Source organism: Ptiloglossa arizonensis, chromosome 13 (genome assembly GCF_051014685.1).
Source record: "Ptiloglossa arizonensis isolate GNS036 chromosome 13, iyPtiAriz1_principal, whole genome shotgun sequence".
Taxonomy (NCBI): Eukaryota; Metazoa; Arthropoda; class Insecta; order Hymenoptera; family Colletidae; genus Ptiloglossa; species Ptiloglossa arizonensis.
Genome location: NC_135060.1, coordinates 7,370,125 through 7,390,467, shown reverse-complemented (window position 1 = coordinate 7,390,467; position 20,343 = coordinate 7,370,125). Strand labels below are relative to the sequence as shown.

Sequence of the window (20,343 nt, the reverse complement as noted above, 5' to 3'; positions counted from 1 at the left end):
GAGAAAGAGGGGTTGTCCGTAGAAACAATGGCGGTTTCCTGGCATCTTTGTTTCGCCTTTTCCAGGCCCGTTCTCTTTATTCGTCTTCGAACGTTACCACGAGAGACTCACCCTTCGAGGACCCTTCCCCCCCGGTCGATTCCTCGGTAGGAGTTTCCGTTTTCGAGGAGTTCCGCGGAGGATTCGCACAAAGGGACCGTCCGTAGGAGAATCCAGTCGCCAGAAACGGTACCCGTGGCAACACTGGCCTCATTTCCTGGACAAAGACGCCAGTTTTGCCAGTAGTTTGTCCCCGCCTCCCGGATTCCACCAGCGTCCTCCGGAGAATTCTGAGACCGCCGTATCCGACGTTCGCGGTCCGAATATTATACGGTTCCACGGCCACGAGGCGGTTCGCGCGCGTTTACCCGCTCGAGAATCCGGCTCGAACCGCGGTTCGCGCGCGACGATGTCAATTTTTCCATAAACGCCACGACGGATCGAAATTCGTGGCCCGTTCACCACGCCCGGTAGGATTCTACGGCTCGAAACGCGAACGAGAACGAAGAATAATAAAATTCCACCGGGGGCTTCGTTTTCGAAAAATATCCTTCCGAAAAGCAATCTACCGCGCGTTTATCCAACTGTGTACTACGTAAACACCGCCGGATAAAATTTCGTGGTAGGAACGCGATTGGGGAGATTCTGTGGCTAGAAATAGAAGGGAAATACGGAGTAACAGAATTGCGTCCAAGGGTTCGTTTTCGAGATAAATGTATTTTAAAATTGATCCAGGAGAGGGGAAGGTTGTCCAACGTTGGGGGGAGGTAAATTGTCACAATTATTAGGTCAAACCTTTGTCGAGAGTAATTACTTCCGTCTATTGGAAACTTGTCGAAGAACGACGAAGAAGAATTAGAATTTTCGTCGTACGAGATTCATTGATCTCGTTGTTAAGGTGTCGTTTAATTGTATCGACGAAGAGCATTTTCTCGCGATTTATTCCCATATCCGAGAGATCGTCTCCGATTCGGTCCCATCGAGAACCACCTGGCCGTTAAATTTCCCTAACGGTGTACAAAAATCTATTTTAAAAATAACTGACTCCTCCTTCGAACCGTATCGTTCCCTTCGATCGAACACCTTTACGAAGTCTCGCGGGTTACGTTGAGTAACTTCGGACAATTTAACGCCGAGCAATTTCTTTTCTTCCTTTTTCTTTTTTTTTCTATCGCGACTCTGGAAAATTTACATCGTTCGAGGTAAAAGCTTCTTCCACCCTTGAACCCTATTAGAGGCGTAATCGCCTTCGAGTTTGCCCGATACTCCAAAGAATAATTTTCCTCGTTCGAAATCCTCTCAGGGCGCAACAGTCCTCCTTCAAAGCGCTTACAAGGAACGAGTCCCTTGGAAATATTCTTCCGCGGAATAATTTTCCTTCTCTCAAAGCGTGGCTCCCCTTCGCGGGACATTCTCCCGGGGTATAAGCCCCTTCCTCCGGTGTCGTTCTCCCGAACTACAAGCTCCTCGATAACTTCGAATAAACCCGCGGTAAAAGACACCCGTGTCTTGGAAAAGAGAGGAATCGTATCGAAAACTGCAACAAGATAAACTCTTGCGCTCGACTTAACCAGCCCTCCGACCGAGCGAACTCGTCGTCTGCCTGGTCCGATCCGCCGACCGATAAGACGTCATCGACAAGGATCGTTCGCGAGCTAACGGCTCGGAGGAGGCTACCTGTTTGCGAGCACGGTGCTCGCGACTCGCTCGCTCGAAATACGATGGGTGTTTAAAAAATTAAAGAACGCGGGAATAACGTTCGACGCGGCGCAAGATTACGCATACATTTTCAATACTCGATTATTTATAATATAAGAACTGTTCAATCCGTAGTGTATAATCTGACGCAGTGTCGACGGTATTGTAACCACTCGACGCACTTTCGTCCATGACGCAATATTATCCTATATATAAACCGATCGAGAAACAAAACATCGTGTCCTTTGGAACCTCGAGAGTGACTCCCAAATGGCTCGTTAGTCGCCGACAGCTACCAACTGCGCGTCTCTGTTTATCGATGTACTCGATGGAACATTAATAGACCGTAATAAATCGCGCGCATTCGAAGGGTTCAGTCCCGTTCAATGCTGTTTAAAATATTTCGCAGAAATTTTTCTAATTGCGTTGCTCACAAGTGTTCGATAAAGAACTTTCGATAGCCGAACATTTCATTGTGCAATCTCGTTCCCAACACCCCCACTCCCTCGGACAGTTCTTCCGACACACCCATTCCTGCAGACACGCCTACTCTTTCAAACACGCCCCTTTTAAATCACGCCCACCCCATTTAGGCCACGCCCGTTACCTCTAGGCCGCGTTTCCTTCCTTTTGACTACGCCAAATACCCCTTTAGGCCACGTCCACTCCCCCAGACCACGCCCCTTAGGTCACACCCACTTCCCCAGACTACGCCCCTTCTCCTTTAGGCCACGCCCCAAAAATGTAACATCGAGTATAGGAACTGCAGCGTAAAATAGACAAAAAAAATGTTACGTAAATACGATAGCGGTATAACTGCTGATCTTATTCGCCGAGTTGCGTGGGTTGATACGGATCGGCATCGAGTACATTTTTCTTTAATTCCTTCGTAATTATGTAGACGTAGATACATCGTCTGTAGATTTCTTTCTACGCTCCCGACTTTACATTCTTGAATCTACAATCGTTCCAATAGCGAATGCGCGTTATACTCGCGTGTCGCGATAAACTGCGTACGCTACAATCCGAACTTTTCAACGCTCTACGATACCGTCGATCGATTGTTCCGGGTCTCGTGCATGCATCGCAAGATTAGGAGCCGTTTGCAACCGTGTCGTACCGGGAACGCTCCCGATGGTCGTTCCCCCTAAAATTCAACGACGCGGTACGTCCGTGTACGCTCGGCCAGGCTTCGAGGTGTCCGTAGAGCGCTACCCTTGCCGCGGATTCGTCGTAAATCTCCGTTACGGGGATACGTCCTCGGGGTCCGAGTTCCCTTTCGAAGGCCGCGTGTTCGGTGCTCGTGGTAACCGAGCGGGCGGGTGGGCGGGTGGCACGGAAGCTGCGTCGAGGAGCCGACGCGGCGGAACGGGAGGACGTTAAAGCTATTCTTAAAATAGGGCTCGCGACTGAACGAAGCGAATGAACGAGAGAAGCCGATATGCGTGGCGGCGGCGGCGGCGGCGGTGGCGGCGGTGGCGGTGTCGGTGGTGGAGGGCGACACACGCACGTAGCCACCGTATCGTAGCGACGTGCGGCGACGAGGAGAGACGCGGTAACACACGCTCGTTCGAAACGGGAGCGCAGGGACGAAGAGGACCGAAGAGACGAGAGAAGCGAGCCGAGAGAAGACGGAGAAAAGAGAGGGAAGAACGGCGTGCCTCGCGGGTCGCCGGCTCTTCAGGGTCCGAGCTTCGTCCGAAACGAAGCGCCTCCGTAGCGCTCTTCCTCCTTCTTCTCTTACGAGAACGCGCCGCCGGGGACGACGCTTCGTCGAATCGTTCGTACCACGATCGGTTCGCACACCATTCTTATCGTCGCGAGAAACTACTCTTCCCGCTCCTACGGGTTTTTTTTCTACCTCCTGCCACTTTCTTCGCCTTCTTCGTCCTCCTGTTCTGTTCCTCTTCACGTTCAACGTTTCGCGTTTCCTCGAATCGGTGCCGCGGCTGTACCGCGACGGAGAACGCGGTGCTCAGTCCGGGTGGTGGTGTATACAGTGTTGGTGGACCGGTGCTGGTGGTGGTTCGGTGTTGTTGATGGTGGTGGTGCCGGTGGTTGACGGTGGTTGGTGAAGCGATCCGAGGAAGCGAGCCGTAGGCATTCCGCCCTCCGTTCGTAGGATCCTTTCGCTTTCGCGCGAGGAGGGGGAGAGCACGGTTGTGTCATGGCGTCCTACAGGAGCTACGTAAGTGTTCCCGGGAAACGCTAACGGTAACCTTGTCCCGATCGTCGCGAGCTTTGTTCGCGACTCACGGATCGGTGTTCGAGATAACGCGACGCGTGTTTCGAAAATTGGTTTCGGGATTGGGTGCGCGCGAACGCGGGTTGTTTACGCGTCCCGCGGAACTCGGGGTACGCGCGAATGTTTTCGCCGGCGGCTCGCGAGACGGCGAAAGTTATAATTGGTGCTACACGGTTGCACGACGGTGTCAGAACGGAGCGGATTCTCCGTTGAAAAAGAAGCAGAGGAACTCGACGCGCGACCGCCGTGGCGAAAACACGGTCTCTAATTTTATCTAGCGTTCCGAGGGAACGGGAGTCGATCGGGACCAGTTCTCTTCACCGCTGCGCCTCGTTTGCACTTCGACGCGCAAACATATCCTTTTATCACGTACCGGTGAATTATTTCGAAGACGCTTGTCGCGGCCTGTTCAAACATTCGGCGCATGCGCGGCCGTTCGTGCGTACGACGGATCGCAACAACCCACGGCTACCAGGTGGTCTGGCTCACGGGTGTTAACGAGGAAGAAATTTGTAAATTTCTGTGGGTTCCGTGACCACGGAGATAAAGCGAACGCGACACGGATCTGCGTGAAATACATCGAGAAACGTTTCTCCTACGGTACCAAACCGTCACGTTTGACGTTTCAAATCCGATGTCTTCTCGTACAATAGCGAAAGTAATCGTAACCCGTACGTATCGCGCGAGAATCGTTCGCGTCGATGATACACGGTACGAAGGGAAAAGAGAAAGGAAGAAACCAACGAGAAATGAGAAAATTAACGTACAGAAGCGAAGAGAGATGCAAAGGTTACTTTCTCGGGAATCGAAAGGTTTCCAACGATATTTTCAGGTAGACTTTACGCGCGCGTAACCGATATCGACAAAGTCCCGTAGCGGTGTACGCAATTGTGTATTAAAATGTGGGGGAAAATGTAGGAAATACGGGGTGAATACGTTCTAAAGTTTTTCTCGTTAAAAACTAATTACGTTTCGATTAAAATCTTTGTACGTGTCGCTCATAAATCCACGGTTCTTCGTTATTTGAACTTTGTTCTTTAAATTTCAATCACTACGCGAATACAAATTCGTGCGCGTGTTTCTATCAAAAATATCGACGAGGTGTCGACGATATATCGGTAAATTATTTATTGATTCGGTTAGGTTCGAGTTTCATTTTGTAGCGCGATAAAGTTAATATACCCGCACGGTTCGTTCTATCTGCTGTATTCAACCGCGGACCAAGCGATGCTCTGTTAATGAACTGTCTAAACGAACCCATTGAACCTGAGAAAAAGTCAACGCTATGACTAAGGCTATTTGCTAAATTGCAGATTCCATTAATGGGGTCGCTACGAGGAAGCTCGGTCTGTTCATTGTCGGTTTGAAAAGAAAAAACGTATCTGCTAATCTCGTAGGTGCGTTAATGGGGATATTTTCGAACAATTTGATGCCCTCGACGTTCGTTGTTGCAAATAAGAAGATCGGAGCCAAGATTGTTCCTCTCTTCTGTTCGAAAACATCGATTCCCGGTTCGTGATTGACTGGTAATTACGATCACGGTCGTGCAGTCGTCCAATTTCGATTATCGATAACAAAGCGAGCGTTTCAATTTCACACGCAAATACGCCGATGGTATCTAAATGTGTTCCATCACCACCCGTTATCCATTAGACGCGTCAGGCACAGTGCCCAGGATCTACGAAACGTCCATTCTGTTTACTTTACGAGAAAAGAAGAACACGTTGCGCACGACCGACGATTTCGTCGTAAGATTTACAATAAAACAAATCCAATACTATCTTTCTTTCGTTTTACAAAGACAACCTTTACATTGTATCTCGAGTTTCCTCCCGGGCACCAAATTGACGAAAAGAGCCGTAATACGCACGAGTTTGCAAACATTTTAATTTATAGAAGACACGTGGAAAGTATCGAAAGAAAAGATTCGTTCGAACCACTCTCTGTACAAACTCTGGAAATTTAAAACGCAATGCAATAACCTAAGAAGGTATTCGAATACCAATATTTATCAGTGTACCCTTCTAAATTTACTAACAGACTATCTATCTATTAGTACAACTAACAGTTAGATTCTCCCTGTACGCAATGAAATGGGTAAAGTTACGTCTGTCGTTACCCTGATCTTTGGTAATTTCGTTTTTCGTAGGCGATAACGAGTCTCGCCAACGAGAGAGACATCGACGATCGTAAAAGCGTTAAATTCGTTGCGTCGGTTCGCTCGACACCGTCCTCCGCGACCATGAATCGAACCACGGCTTTCGTAACGAATATTATCCGCAATGGAAGGTATCCCGATTTGTCAAACGTTTGCCTCCGGTAGTCGCGGCGCTAAGAAAGACGCTCCCTCGTCGTCGATTCGACTACGCGGTTCGTTCGTACGGTGTGAAAAATCTCAGCCACCGTCTGGTCAGGCTCGAGATAAACGTAATTTCCATTCGTACGATGGCATCGATGTCGTTCGCGATACAGACGACGCCCGCGGTATTTAACCACGTGTTTCCAGCGGGAGCGCATCGCGAAACGTACGAGCAGCCGGCCGCATAATGGGCGCCGACGATTTGCATTCGCATGCAACACCGTGCAAAGTGACACTGGCTACACTCTATCTCGCATCTGGGATACGAGAATCGGGCTCCCGTATGGGCTGACGGCGTTTCGCGTTATCGCGAAAAATGACCGCCTAACAAGTGACCACCGATAGAGGATCTAACGCCCCTGGTTGATCGGACATAATAGTTTACCGAGGAGAACTCTGACACGGTATCATTGTTCGACTCTGCGTTTAGCGGAGAATTTTTACGACTACTGTACTGCCTCGCGCTCGATGGAAATATGTAGTTTGAAAAAAAATATGATTGCGACGTTGAGAAATAGAAGATCAAGAGAATTACACGGAACAGTGCTCTTTTCGGAAATGTTTTATATCGTCGAGAATGAACGAGATACTCGAGGTAGTAGAGTTAGCAGGGACACCTTGTGCATCGATGATCACCACGATCAGTGTAAACGAGCGTTTACATCGATACAGGAATACACAGAGTAGAGACACCTAAGAGTACGTTCGAAGATGTTCTCGTATCGAGTAATCTGAATGTATCGGCACCTGTGGATGCATCTACAATCAGCATCGGTGAATCGAGGTGACGTTGTGTACTGTAGTTAATTGGTAAATAAAAGATGGAGGCAGAGAACGGTTTCTCCACCGAGAATATCCATACGGATTTTGCAATTGTAGAATAATTTTCAGACGACACTGCATCCCAGTAGCGGAACAATATTTTACCATTGGGTGGGCGTTACCCGAGACAATCGCATTTGCAATTTTCTGCTTCTCGAAATTTGCAGCCTTTTCTGGTTCTTGGATACCACCAGTTACCCACTTCACAGAACCGCTACAGAGTTGTGCCTTGCTATTCAATAATCAGCTAATAGCTTCTCGTTTCGTTGGTATCGACTCGGGGCAAAACAACTCCGGTGTATCACCTGGTACAACCGAGACACCATCGATACGTAAGAATGCACCGAGTAGACGCTCGAGTACGCTACCATTCGAGCGTTTACTCGTATCGCGAATGCAGGGAACAGAACCTCGACATGGTTGATGAAACATTGGAATACCTTCGCACCTGGCAGCCAGCAACGGTACGAACCACGGAATCCCCGATCTCGGGGATCATAACCATTATCACGTGCGATCTACGACGATAAATAAACCCGCGTATCGATACGAAACCATCGGCGATCGATTAATTCGACCGATCGAGGCGTACCATTTCACCGTAATGTTATTCGAGTTCACGCGCCGCGAGTTTCTTTGAAGCACCGACCGTACCATTATTTCGCCACGTCGAACTGAAGTGCGCGCCACGAATGAGTATTTCGGGTGGATTTCGTAGCCTCGTCACAGTGGCTGCTCGTGAACGCGAAACAGCCTCGCACGGTGTAATTATGCAATGTAAATGAAGTCCATTAACGTTATCGTCCAAGGGCTACCGGTGCACGCGAGCTTCTGTTTCTTGCGGGACCGGCGGCAGTTTACAAAATACCGAGAATTTAAAATATCCTCCGCGCGTTAACCACGCCGACGACGCGGTTTTCCTCTTTCCCCTACACCTCTTCCTTTGCTTGCTCGTTTGCCCAACTACTGAATTTCACGAAGATCGTTCGCACGTGTTACGCGTATTCCGTGCTCGAGGGATCGAGCACACTGGACTCGCTCATCGGATCGTTAAATCGTACCACGTTCGCGGACCTTCGTTTTCCCTGCCTCCGAGATTTCGACGAAACCGAGGGAACATGGTGTTGCGGCGGAACCTTGATCGTCGGGGAATTTCTTGTACGTCGAAGGGAGAGATTCGTGGCTATTGTAGTACGCGGAATAAAAATATCTACTATCTGGTATTCGACACCATCAAGGGGGAGTGATTCGAAACAACTAAATCTTTTCAGACTTTAATTTCCAGCAATTGCAAGGATGTGGATTTTTGGACCATTCTTGCCAAAGTTCGGTACAATTTCACAAGAAATGCAACTCGACTCTTGTACGTTAAAAAGAGAGGCTCGTGTGTATTTAGACTACAGTGTGCCTTCGACTCCACTGATCCGAAGATCGTGAACTAAAAATATTTACCACCAGTATGTACCATTACCAAGAGGGTTTGACTGGGAACAACTGGATCTTCCGTCGTATTGAACTCCTCGAGGAGAGGCACTCTCCAGTTTGTAGCAGTAACAAAGAGTTTTTGGGTCATTTGAAGTTAAACGCAGTTCCATCTGGGGCTCGACACGAGAAATTCTTGCACAGTCGAGAGATGGTTATCCGGATAACGATTACCTTTTGGAGAGCACCAATGACCACACAGAGTCAAAGGATACCCGGTTTTGGCTCGCCTCCCCCCTCCCCAATTTACATGTAGTAATTGCGTAACACGAGATCTCATGCATATTTTGAATTTTGAGGCTTTGGTGGCTGCACATTTGTCGGAGCTTGTGTAATCTGGAGTGTAAGGTAGTGTTATTTAATTCGTGCAATCGTCGTGTAGATTGTACTAGACAAAAACCATCGTGTCGCTTATGTTGCGTATGTAGTCTTCAATCTGGCCGCACTCTGAGAATCAACCAGTTTAGATCGACACCTACTACCCTACGCGCGTACATTGTTTAAAAACGATTTGAACGCGTTTGCAACCACAGCTACCGGTGTTAAGTTATTTAAATACGTTCAAGACTACGTTACGTAGGTTCATCGATTTTATTTTTAACCTGTACCGTGCAATTTTCGGTGCACTTCTATTACAACGTTGCGTTACATTATAGATATCCCTCGTAAATGAATCGTGTATAGACAAATCCGAGCTTAAACGTCCACGAATTTGTTGAAAATGTTAATTAATTATAAGTAAACCGGATTAAATTCGATTTACTCGTTTTTGAGAAGTGGAAGCAAGAGTCAGAGCCAGTTCAATGACGTAGTGATCCGCACTCCATTGTATACGATGTTTGCGTAACGACGAACAGCTCCCGGTACTCCACACCGATCGGTTAATCGATTAATTATTATTTTCATCGTGATTACTTCATTAATCAATTACAAAATAAATAGGAAGGTAATTAATTATTGGCCCGTTCCACAGGAAGAGATCCAAGTTACCACAGTAGATAAAGGTCGGTCGATGGTCGGACAGTGTCCAACTCCCAAACGCCAGCGAACAAGTCCGACAATAATATACAGGGTGTTTCGTAATAAGCGATACGAAAGGAAATGTAGCGATTCAATGTGAAAAAATTGACTAGAAAGTATGGAATAAAATATTTTCACACGTGGTCGATTTACCATCTGTGCTCTTGTTCTTTTTTCATAAATCCCGATACCTTGATCTGTTTCGTATCACTTTCACCGGCTTACTTTTATTCGCAACGTGAATTGTCAGTTTCGATCGTGTTGGATAAATTGAAAGTATTAAGGATACGATTCTTGCGTTAGGCACGCGTGACGATAATGCTTGCGACGAATGAATAAGCGAACGGAAGAATAGCTCGACCGCGGTCTCTTGACGCCAGTGGACTTTTATTTATGGAGCCACGTTAAATCTATTCTGCGTTCTGACGGTGTTGTTGGTATCGAGCAGTTGAACAAAAAATTGTTTCAACACTTGAGAATCTTTGGAACAACTGGACATCTTTGGAACAAAGCCCACTGTTGAGCATACGATGGACAACGGTTAACTTATGAAACGAAACTCTGGAAAATCGAGAAAAACCAGCCTTATACGACTCCGAAATATTTCCAGTTTATTTTGCCTCATTTAATCGCAACTATCGTACGAATACGTCGATTCTTACCTCGGAAACGAAAGAGATAAATTACATATACTTGCGCAAAACATTACTCCGAAATGACACGTCAAAAAACAAATTTCAAATTACCTTTATCCTAAAATAATCAATTCCTGTACTTCTTCGTGAGTTCCCTATCCTTTCCGTAGATCGTTGCTTACTAGAAACCGAAATATACAAAATTTGTTAAAAACAGCACCGATTCGAATCTGTCGAAACTGAAGGGAAAATTCGAGTGAAAAACAAAACAAGATAATCTCTCCAAATTTGAATCAAATCGTAATCAAATACATATCGAACGAGTTACCCATAAAATAAAAAATATCAGGCAGTTCCACGTCGTTTGTTCCATTGTGTCTGTCGTTACGAAACGCCCTGTAGATCGGCCGGTAGCGACTGGGAGGTAAACATTTACCCAATGAGCTCGAGCTCGTCGGGCACGAAGCGCGAATACCCAGCCAGCGGTGCACCTCTCGGAAATGGCGTTCGTACGCCGGCCTCAGGTCGCCGGTTGCCGCGGCCAGCAAAATTAGCCTGGGCCTTTCCCAGACGACGTCTGCCTGGCGGCGGTTGCGCTCGTGTAAACCCATCCTCTGCCTATGCCACGAATATGCGCACCCGCGTTCGCGATCTCCGCGGAACCAGACACGGTGCGTACCGGGTGTCGTGTTTCGAAGGTAACCGTACCACCGATTCGACCCCCTCCGGTCCAGCCCTTCGTCTCGAACTTTTCAAGCCCGATAAAGGATATCCTCCTCCTTCGACTCCGATCTGACGAGCTTCGAGAAAGCTCTCGAGGAAACGGAATGTTTCTTTTTCCCGCTACTCCCGCGCGTACCGTAGAGACTCGGAGGGTCAATGGGAGTCGAGTGTTAGGGTGTAGGATATCTTCGCTTCTTCGGGCTTTCGAGACGAGAAGAGCTCCAAAAGGATTTCTGCGGCCGGGTGAATCTTAATGCGCGAACCGGTGAGGGTTTTCGTCCGGTACGTGCTCCCGTTCAATCGTATCGGAGCTTATCGAATGCTGTTCCGATCGGAGGGATTTGTTTGCTAATTCGACTTTTTCGCCGGGCCAGATTCTAATCTGAAAACGAGGCTCTCGAATTTTAGACTCTCGTCCCTTATTTCGTCGAGATACGTGTTTCGGTAGGGTGAGATCCCGGTCTATGGGTAACTGGGTTGTATTATTGTAACGAGGTTCCAAGTTACTAACCTTACCGAAGGCAGGTTAGATTAGAGAATAGCAAATAGAGGGGGTGTGTTCTACGATCCCTTTTATTTTAATTAATAATACTTGGAAAGTTCATTACGCGAACTTTTATTTTAAACGATGCTCGATTGACGTTGCGTAGAGAAGATTCAAGGTATATAGGTGGAAAATTGGGAAAGCGTTTCTTAATACGTGGGGATTTTTCGTGTTTGGTTGTTAGAGACAAAAATATTCAAAATGATTGCAAGAAACGCGATTCGTCGTGAGATTTTTCGTACGTTGAAAAAGTTCTGGTACGAATGAGGTGGAGAGTTTCTTCGATAGATCGACGAGGTTCTATGTATGGAGAAACTTTACGTATGTAGTAATTCTTGCATTTGATGTGAAAAATTGATATCTCGAACGAACGATTAACGTATCGTCGGTGCACGAGAAAGGCTGACTCGAAAACGAGGTTGCATGGGGTACGTATAAAAAAAAGTATGCGCGTACTTTTTTCGCGGTCACAGCAACACTTCCCATATACCGAGAAAGATCCTGTATAGTTTCTCTTATGTTTGCAACGAGCACAGCTGGGTTTCTCGGTACAATTGAAAGAAATGACTTGCATAACTTTGTTATCCTTTCACGGTACGTGATTTAAGAGTCAATGGGACAAACGCGAAAGTAAAAGATCAGACAGACAGTTCTGTAAACCTTCCTTTACGATTCGATGATCAAAATTTGCATATTTTTCGAAAATTCCCATCGTTGTCGCGTCAAAAACGAAGTAATTTACAGCTCTGATTCTACATACACCGATCGTTACGGTGATTACAGAATCGTTTGGATAAGTTTACTCGCAGACGTACAAATATCGTACTAACGATTTTCTAATTATTTTCGAACAACGTATAACCGAAAAAATTTACTCTGCTTTAGACTTAACGTTCGATCGTTGCACAGCCACTCTAATTCCAACGCGACGAACAGGATACGTAGCAATATGATCGTTCGAATAGTCACGTATGAAAATGTCTCGGAGTTGTCGTACGCGTAGTCGTCGTTGAAACAAAACAAAGGATAAACGCGAGACTATCGGTCGGTGATTTTCTCGAAATATATAACTCGTGCAGAAGTTCTAATTTTAGCGAAAGAAACGTCACTCGAAGTATCCGTCTCGGTTTCAGCGGGCCTATTCGCGTCGTGCGCGTGCTCCGATCGTTAACTTTCTTATTTAAGGCTGACATTTAATCGCGGACGCTGACTTCAGTGGAATTATTTTACGTAATAACGACAATTTCGTCGATCTTCGCATCTCTCGGGCGGCGTGAGTAAACGATGCGAGGTACGTCGACGGATCGATGATAAATTTAGCCGGTGCAACGTGTTTGCGTTCCACTTCCTAGACACGAAATCGAACAAGTTGTTCTTTAAGTTCGAGCCGCGACATCTTCTTCGGGTTGAAGTTCCGGTAAACCGAGACACCCGGGGACGGGGGACGACTACCAGAAATTCGAGTCCCCGCGAATTCTGCAAATACACGACGAAGTTAATTTCAATCTACCGCGTCGAGAGCTTCCGGCGGTTCGTTCGAAATGCCAATAAGATCGTCCCGATGTTAATACGTGTTTGTACTGGATAGAATTAATAAGCTTGTTAAACGACACGTGTAAACACTGCTTTGGTATGGTTCGCGGATTTAATTCTAATCCGACGCGTACGGCCGAAGGGATCGAGTATTATTAGAAAACGTTACTTCGGGTTTATGACTTATGTTAGGGGTAAACGAGTACTTGAATTTATCTCGAATCGTAAAGTATCCGGCGAACAAACCATCTGCCTATACGGATCGCGACTGAAATAGATGGTTGAATTTTAAACGTATTTCATTCGTACGAAGGACGCGGAAACGTGTAAACAGGGGCACGGAAACTCTTCTTTTCGGGGATGTAAACATTTTCCGTTTACGATGGAGCTCGATAAGAACGTCCGTTGAATTCTGAATTAGGGGTACACTTAACGCTCGATTGTTATCGATACACACTCGATTTACGTGGCACTCGAAGTGCACACTTTCGATCGGAAAGTGCATCGAGATAGGGTATACGATTCTTAATCGTTTTCCAAAATGGAGAATATATAATTCAATAAAATGTTTATACACTCTAAAAAGATCGTGTTTTATTTTCACCAAAAAACGAAATGACGAGAATTCCATAACAATAATTACACGGATCGCTAAACTGATAGGAGAAAACCTTCCCCTTTTTGTAAAAAGTATTTTTTTTTTTTTTATTAATTCCGCATCGGGACGAGAGTCGGATAATTTCCCCCGGTAAACGCATCGATTAGATCGTTTCGCGCGTCTTTTGAAAACACTGTTACTTCGAATCGCTCGATGTTTCATTCGCGACCTCGAGGTGATTCTTCGTTTCTCGAAATGGCGAGAAACGGGCAGGAAAATTTATACAACGAAACCGAGCACGTACCCTTGATTGGACACTGTTTGTGCAAGCGTACTTTGAGTTAACAGTACGCACCTTGAACCGCGTTCGAGGTTCCGCTATACCGGGAATAACGAAACGGAAATCGCTGGGAGCGTGTTTCAAGACGGTAGTGTTTCGCCCCGTCGAGCAACGATAAATCTAGCGAATCTCCGAAGAGGAGGGCGAACGAAGAAACTCGAGTATTACCGTGGAACCGGCTAATCGTATCCCGTTAAAACGCGAAAGCTTCCCCCGTCGTCGCTCGTTCCTCCTCTCCGGTAATACCCGGTTAAAGCTAGCGGTGCGCGAGATCGCTTAAAAATACTGGACTCGAACCCGTTTATTTCGGGGGCGGTTCGGGTATCGTCGACGCTCGGATAAAACCGACGATTAAATACGTCAAAAGGAAGCTGGAAGTCCCGAGGATCGTGAGGATGGGGAATCGCGGGAGCAATATCGCGCTCGTTAATAACTTTCTTCGAAAAGGAGCGCCACGCGCTCGGACGTTCGAGCGACTCGAACCCGATTAAACGTCGACGGTAGATCCGAGGAAATAAGAGACACTTCTCCGGTCGGTGGCGAAAACGGTCTCGCGAGGGGAAACGAGCAAGCTTCGAGCCGAAGACAGAGAAAAAGATTTAACGGCTCTTCTGAATATTTCACGACGAGTTGTTGCCACGGCGAAACGTTCGCGCGGGACGATTTAATTGAGCGTGCTCCTCTTACCCTCTCGACGCCCGCGCGGACCCTTCGAGAAACGTCAACTGGAAATGCATATGCATCCGCACTCGGTGCATCGGTGGCGTTGCGCGTGCAACGCGAACGTCGTCCGAGTGGACGAACTCGACCGTTTTCTTCCGGTATCTCCGATCGTTTCACCAATCTTTCGTGTCTGGGTCACGCGCGTCCTCGTCTATCGAAGATTTTTCATTTTTTGTTTTCAATTTTCACGATAGATGTCACTAGTAATACTAACAGTTACTTATCGCGCGACACAACGGGGGAAATGTATGCGCAGACCGGATAAGGGATTACGGGAGGCATCTTGCCGCGCACTCTCGTCTTCTATCACCGACTCGACGTTACTGGTATAATAAATTTTATACCAGTTTGGTAGATTGGACGGGTTGTGTTTTAGTTGGGGTATTTCGCAAAATTTCCAATCGCGAAGATTTCGCGTTTCGACTCGAAAGGAAGATGTTTGTTTCGATTGTCAGTATGTTGTCAAGATCGATTTCACTGCACGATGTGTTTTTATTTTGTACAGATAATCGTAATTTATGAATTCTTACGATCGAGTCGCGTGTCGGTTCAACATTGTGGTAAGTAAACTCGAGCGGGGTTAAAACCTACACGATCGCGGTTTTTCAGTTACTGTCACTTTTACCAGTATTTTCGCAAGGTTTCTCTTTGGAAAAAAAAGAAGAAAACTCCCCATGCATATCCGAATTGGCAAAACGCTGAATGTACGAAAATGGTAGCGAGGCTTGTCATCTGTGTCGACGATCTTTTTCACGCCCACGTTATCCAGCCAGAGCTATATTCGCAGTATATCATAGTTGTCTCGCCGAGAATGGATCTTTTTCATTCGTTACCGCTGACAGAGATCGAACCATGTTCGTCCAAACGTCCACAGTAGAAAAAGTACCCGACACGATGTCAAGTATGTCGAGTGTCACCGTACTCGAAGAGATCACTGCGTGCGCGTTTCCCGCTCTACGACTTCAACGGGATTATAACTTCGAATTCGATCGTTTACCACGACATATCGAACGAAAATCGCGCGTAAAGTTCGAACAACACCGTAGTAAATCTATTTTATTCAATTTCTGCATCGTCTGTTCTCTTTCCTATTTCTCTTTTCGATCATTTACAAACTTTCCTTTAAAAAGTTGCGTACGATTTTTACGTGACGATTTATATACACTTTTCTTTTTCTAATTAGCTCAATAAACATCCACGATTATCGCAGCATTGTCACGATTATGACAATGGTAACAGCGATCGCAGGAAATCTAAACACAAAACTTGTGCAAAATTGTCGTCTCTCGACGTATGGATACTTTCTTGACGCAGTATCGCGTACGAATGAACGATTTGTATTTCGGTACGGGAAACATCAAAGACGGGGAAAGTCTTCTTGAAATTCCACGCGCGTGCTCGTTTACCCGTTTAAACGGCTCGCGACAAATAGCACGTTAATGCTCGGAGGTGTTCACTGTAAAAGCGGTATCGCGATAATGTCCGGGCTTTTCATTGAGGGGTGCTCCGACAATAAATTATGTTCGCCGAGAGGTTGGCCACTATTTGGCCAGTACTTTGCGCCTATGTTGAACGCCGACGATGCATAACCGACTAACGAATCGAGCAACGTTCACATTTGACGCTTCAACGCTGCCATCGAGTACAGGTATTTCCGATAGCGACGCGTGGGTTCTACTCGACGCTGTATTTTAACACGCCACTGTGTTTAGATTGCCAATGGTGGCTGTACAACCCCATTTCTTTCGTATTTGTTGAAATGAAACGCGGTGACGGAGAACGAATATACAATACCATAAGCATCGAGATATCCTGTACTTTTTGTAAGAAAGAGATGAAAAGTTAGATACCGTTTTTAAGGGCACAAATAACGGTTTTGTATATTATACGAAAAATTGATTTTTCCTATCGCAAACGTGGGAAATTTACTATTTCGTTCTAAACGGGGGATATGCAATGGTTACGTATTTCTTTTGCGATGTGAAATATCAAACGAGAGAATATTCCATCGATAAGTTTTGTAACGATTTTAGATTCACGTAACGATAAGTGTTCTGATATATATTAACTATTTTTCAGAATATTCTTACCTGAACGGATTGTACACTTTTTATTCTTCGTTTTTGCTAATAGGAGACTGCACGTTCGACGAATCAAAGGAACGATTGTTATTCAAGATCGATATATTTTTTACTACCGATGGTAGTAGGGAATGTTTCTTTTTTTTTACACGTAGTTCGTAATTGTTAAATAAGAACTCTTAAGGGTTGTTTTATATATCGAGTACTTTTACTTTTGTGAATTTAAATTATGAGTTTTGTCCGAGTAATTAGTCTTAATTGAAACACCTACCCCTGGAATTTACTGAAAACAGTATGCTTACCACGGTCATGGTGAAAATATTTTAATTCGTGGGTCGCGTTCGCGGTGGCGTTGAGTTCTGTTCAAAACGTTATTATTCACTGTACTCTTGTTTCAGCAGTGTAATAACGTATTCAGTTCCGAAACGAGGAAAATACAGTGAAAGGAATAGTGCACTCGAATACTCTCCATTGTTCCAACAGAAACGGATACATTGTTAACGATAATAACTTTTTCAAATAATCGTTTATACTTTGGGTGTTTTTGCTTCGATCGCACAAAATGCATTCGTACCTCGAATGGGAGAATTTTTTATCGCTTCGATGCACGGTTCGTGTAAAAATACAATGTTGAGTAAATTTTTATTAAAATACGAAAGGAACGATATTTTAGCGTTTGCAACAAAATGTTTGTAGACCTGCAACACACAGATAAGGACTGTAATATGGATTTATACTTCCAAATTTTCGAGAGTAAAAATTATTCATTATTAGTCTCGATGTATCAATTTGGAAAAATCTAAAATCGTATCGTTGCGACTATTAATATTTTTTACAAGAAGATTAATAATAACGCTCGGTTATTATCGAAGCAGAGTGTGCTAGGTAACATCGGGTCAATGATCTTTATTTTTGAAAATTTATCGAACGATGGAAATATATTTGTTTGGCAAATATTTCTTCTGGCGTTCCGTTTGTATTTATTTAACCTGAAGTGATTTTTATTTATTTGTACAAAAGTTCGAAATATACAAAATAATTTTTGACAGTAAAATGAAGCACCAACGATAGAACGAAGTTATAAAGCGTCAATATATAAATTTTCTGTATAAATTTATTATTTATACGGGCATCGTTTCGCGTTAAGTAAATACAAACTTTTCTTCGCAAAAAAGGTACTCTTACCCTACCAATTGTACGATACCGATCTAATATTCTCCAATTTAAAATTTTCCAAAATTAGAAATATACAAGATACTCTCATCGACACGATTTTTCTAATTACGTTAATCAGTCTACAAAATTCGCGTACAAACACATTCGAAGACATATTCAAAGAGTTGGATAATAAAATTAGGTTCGTTGAACGTACGGTTAAGCGTGTTCGAGTATAAATTAATTCTCGAAGTGAAAGCTTTATCGACCGCGTAAGTAAAGAAATGAATAAAAGAATTGTACGAGACCGATGATAATTGTTCGATAGGTCGCGTTCGAACACGAGGAAGCGGGTTGTTTTTAGGAATGGTCGTTTTAAATCTGTCCACCGGATTGTTTGAAAACGCGTGCGGCGCGGCGTACCGAGGTATTCTAGTAAATATCGTTTTCTCTTCCTTCCGTTCGCTCGTCGATTCTTTCTCCTCTGTTTCTCTCCTCGTCCCTTGCCCTCCCCACGTGCACGTATAGTTTGAGAGGGAATATGCGCGTGGATACTCCAGAGGGAGCATGGACGAAGACCTCGCGGCTATATTTAAACGGACTCGTAGACACTGCCTTGACTTTCTTTTTCTCCACCGGCGATGGCACAGAGAAGCATCTGGCTTTCGGTTAGGAAAAACTGCAGAACTATGACACCGGTGTCCTTCGAGGATCGCTTCGAGGATCGAAAAAGTCCGCGATGGAAATGCAACATAGTTTCTCCGTGTGTTTCAACTACACCGAAGTTATCGGTCGATTCACCGAACACTTTCAACGTCCGAAACACGGTGCAAATGACTCTTGTCTGTGCAATTTTGTACGCAATTTCTCTTTAACCACGCTGGATTTAATCGAGTACATTTTGACACTTTGAAACGTTTACCAGGGAATAAGATTCCAAAGTTTGCCTTTTAAACAGCAGGCAGCTCAAACCGGACTAAACCTTGGAGATCAATTTCCAAAGTGTGAAAGAAACTGAAATAGTAATTACTATCGCTCTACCATCTAAAGTTCGAGTGAAATACTTTTGATCGACAGAACAGGTCGATCGAACGGTAATAATAATCACCAAAGTAATTAATCTAAATTCCTGAAGAATGTACGATTAGAATACCGAATACCAGTAACCAAACAGATTCTATTGCAAGGATTACGTTCACGTTGCATTCGTTAAAGTGTCTCTGTTGAAACTAGAATCACGGGGACCGTTATTTTTCGTTCGATCCTCGCAGTTTAAATGCCAAACATTCTGTTACTAAGCGTTTGAAATCGATGATCGAAGAATCGACGGTTTAAACGATATTTCGTCGGTTTGAAATATTCATTTCCCCGCGGAAGAAAGTATTGGAACATTTGTCGGCGAATGGGCGTTATACTTGGCCCGTAGGGGGTTAATATTTGGCAAACACGGGGCGTCGCGTCGTGTTTTTGCGAAATTGAATTTAGGCAGAGCAGTATGGTACACAGAGGCTGGCCAATGAAACAGACGTTCGAAAACCGTGGCGGAAGAACGCCGGTGCACCGGGCATTCGAACGTCGCTGTCTTGTTAGCGACGACCAATATTTGCCATCAGAAACGACAACCACGCGGTTCGCAAACACAGCTGATCTCGCGGATCAATTGCCTGCATTGAAATCAATTTTGAGGTCCGACCAGGCTACAGGTCGGTCTATTGAGCGATGTCGGTGAACTTTATCGACGAATCACCGCTTCCGTACACGCTACTTTTTCAACGATACGAACGATTAACAATGTGGCACCGTGTACCGTGCGATTTACATCGCACGCGCGCGCACGCGTGCGTCGATACGAGCAACAACGTTCTGCAACGTTATTGCTTCTATCGATCACACCGTAACGAGGAACGTAAATTTACACTTTTGTTCGCACGGAAAAATTCCTGCCGGTTGCATCGGTGATAAAAAGGGTACCGACAAAAATTCTGCGGTAAGTGAACTATCCCGTAAAAAAATTCCACCGTGGAGAAATCATACCGCGAACCAACTCTAGCGTAACAAAATTCTATGATAAAATATGTCTACCGTGACAAATTCCAAGGCAGAAAAATTCTACCGCAACAATTCCATTTGTAGTATCCAAAATGTATATTTAATCATTTCGAAGGGTGAACGGGGAAAGAAGAATTTTTCGTTTCGAACAATTTCGACGTCTTATCTACAGAGTAGAATTAGCTATGGCTACCGATCGAAAGGCGGTAGGTGTTTCGAATCCGTGGAGAGAATTGTTCGACAGTATACACGATAGTATCAGAGGTCTTAGAGTTGTCGTAGGTCCCGTAGGTCCCG

The 20,343-nt window shown here is 45.2% G+C and overlaps 1 protein-coding gene across 1 annotated transcript in view; it reads left to right on the top strand.

Moving 5' to 3' along the window:
• Positions 1 to 3,778: 3,778 nt before the first annotated feature.
• The window catches only part of LOC143154011 (uncharacterized), a 48,371-nt gene continuing 31,806 nt past the window's right edge, over positions 3,779 to 20,343 (top strand). Inside the window, exon 1 of the mRNA XM_076325746.1 lies at positions 3,779 to 3,925. Coding sequence (XP_076181861.1) covers positions 3,905 to 3,925 — 21 coding nt within the window. The 5' untranslated portion in view covers positions 3,779 to 3,904. The remainder of the gene's footprint in view (positions 3,926 to 20,343) is intronic.